We start from the raw sequence: 2,051 nt of genomic DNA, 5'->3' as shown, positions 1-2,051 counted from the left end.
CGCAAGCTACAAGTAGAAGTGGAGAAATCGAGGTGTTGAAGTGGATTTGAGTTGCAGCTTACTTCATTACCTCATTTTTAGTCATAACAGAATAAACACAGTGACCACCACTTTTCGATTGAGTTCGGGTGCCACTATTCCACTTTCATTTGCTTACACAGTAGTCAGATTAGAAGTTAAATTTGACAGAGTCACTTCTCCTTTCTCACAGTCATTTCTAACTATAACAGTTTATTTTGAGGACAAAGTAACTCCACAAGTACTCTGTTATCCTGCATTTGTTTGTGTAACATTGCACTAAATAAATGAACATGCTACACCTCCTTACTCACATGGAAATGACTGGGCAGAACCGAAGTGAGAATCAAGTGGCAAGGAAGAAGGGAAGCAAAAACTTTCCTCCACTAAGCTATGACTATCCGTCCTTTTATTAAATGACCCTGCTTTGGGGCCAACTTTCGTGCGACTACTATTAGGCAAACATAATGCTCTGCACATTCACCCTCATCAATACAGCTCCAAAACAGGCGAAATTACAGATTTAGAGCAATTGCTAGGAGAAATCATAGATTTTATGGTCAAATAGATCGCATGTGAGAAAATGTCAAGGGGAGAGGAGCAGCAGTTCAGTGATGCCTTGGAAGTGCATCACTGTAATTGTGGTGTTTCAACACTGCTTCTAACGCACAGGCGTTGAAACGTGCAGTCTCCGATTTCCCTTTTTTATGCCCACCCTCATGCACGGAGGCAACTAAGGTAGAATTTGAGACCCTCTCTCTGCGATGGTACATGGTCGAGTTCAGTAATTTGCTACTGTCGCCTCATACGTTAATAACGTTCCTGCAGGACATGCGAAGTTGTGTATTAGCTGGGTGTAGCCATGCATTCTCGCATTCACAGCATTTGCCAAGCAGTAGAAATAGGGCTAGCTGTCCTTCGAGATGGATTCTGCCTTCCACTACCATAAATGCCAATTGGCGAGACCTACTTGAAGACAGGAAATATGTAATAGAAGGGTAGAATATGCATTATCACTGTACAGAAGGGCCATTTGGATCTTGACAGCCCAGAGACATGCAGCTCGGCGACAGTACAAAGGCGTAGTTGTCAGTGACTGCAAAGAATTGACCAAATGATCAGAGTATAAGGAAGCAGTCGTAACACGCTAAGAACCTTTCTCAGCAGACACCAGTGACCCCTGAGAAGGAAACGAACTCGGGTCACCCACAAACCCTGATGACCTTTCCACATCCACTATGCTCCTCACACTGAACATGCCCTCCACTGATTCAACCAACTTGTTCCTAAGTCACGAAAGCGAAGCTGGATGCGAGAATCACTAGAAATTTGTCGAATTAAACAAAGTTCAACACAAATGCGAACAACAGATGGCAACAAGTGATTTCGAATATCAGTTGCTGCAACAGACTTTAAGCAACATGGCGGAGATACATAAACTACTTTTAAAATTAGCAGGATTTTGTTTATTTGGAAAATTATTTTGGAGCAAGGCACTTTAAGTCACCCTGCACTATTCATTTTCAGTGCCGCATTTTGTAGTCGTGCAAAGTGTTGGCATCGCAGGATGGCTGAGGCGACAGTCTCTAAAAAGCGGTTCAACTGCAAATGACAAAACCTTTCTGACGTTGTGGCCGGATGTGACGAATTCGACCATTCCTTTGCAAGTGCTCCTTACTTCCCCTGATGCTCTACCATTTATGAATAAATAAGTGGGTAAATAAATGAATTACTCCCAAAAGATTGTACTGATTTAAGCTTCTAGAAATTCTAGCACTTGTAATTCACTAGAATTAGCTCTAAATTGAGTGGCATTCCAAACAACCCGTGAATTGTTATTTTAAGTCTCGGTTTTGGTAAAGTGGGCACTGAGGTGCACCTCCATTGTCTCCGAGCCTCGACAGCAGCCTCAGACTCCACTGTAAGTGGGCAGTGTGCATAATCTGCCCCACCATTATGCTCTCTTTCGTCCTCGGCACAGTGTCTGGGGCTACATAATTTTATGTGTCAATTGAATAGCCTACTTCCAATCC

At 42.9% G+C, this 2,051-nt stretch overlaps 1 protein-coding gene across 1 annotated transcript in view; it reads right to left on the bottom strand. All coding sequences in view use genetic code 11, as the record gives it.

The window, feature by feature from the left end:
- Window positions 1-1,263: 1,263 nt before the first annotated feature.
- The window catches only part of EGR_10842 (hypothetical protein), a gene marked incomplete at both ends in the record, with an annotated part of 3,134 nt that continues 2,346 nt past the window's right edge, over window positions 1,264-2,051 (bottom strand). The window contains one exon of the mRNA XM_024500091.1: window positions 1,264-1,457. Within this exon, the coding sequence (XP_024345497.1) occupies window positions 1,264-1,457 (194 nt within the window). The remainder of the gene's footprint in view (window positions 1,458-2,051) is intronic.

This window comes from Echinococcus granulosus, assembly GCF_000524195.1.
Source record: "Echinococcus granulosus chromosome Unknown EG_S00281, whole genome shotgun sequence".
Classification (NCBI taxonomy): domain Eukaryota; kingdom Metazoa; phylum Platyhelminthes; class Cestoda; order Cyclophyllidea; family Taeniidae; genus Echinococcus; species Echinococcus granulosus.
Note: the sequence above shows the minus strand (reverse complement) of the source record. Positions and strands in the feature narration are given on the sequence as shown.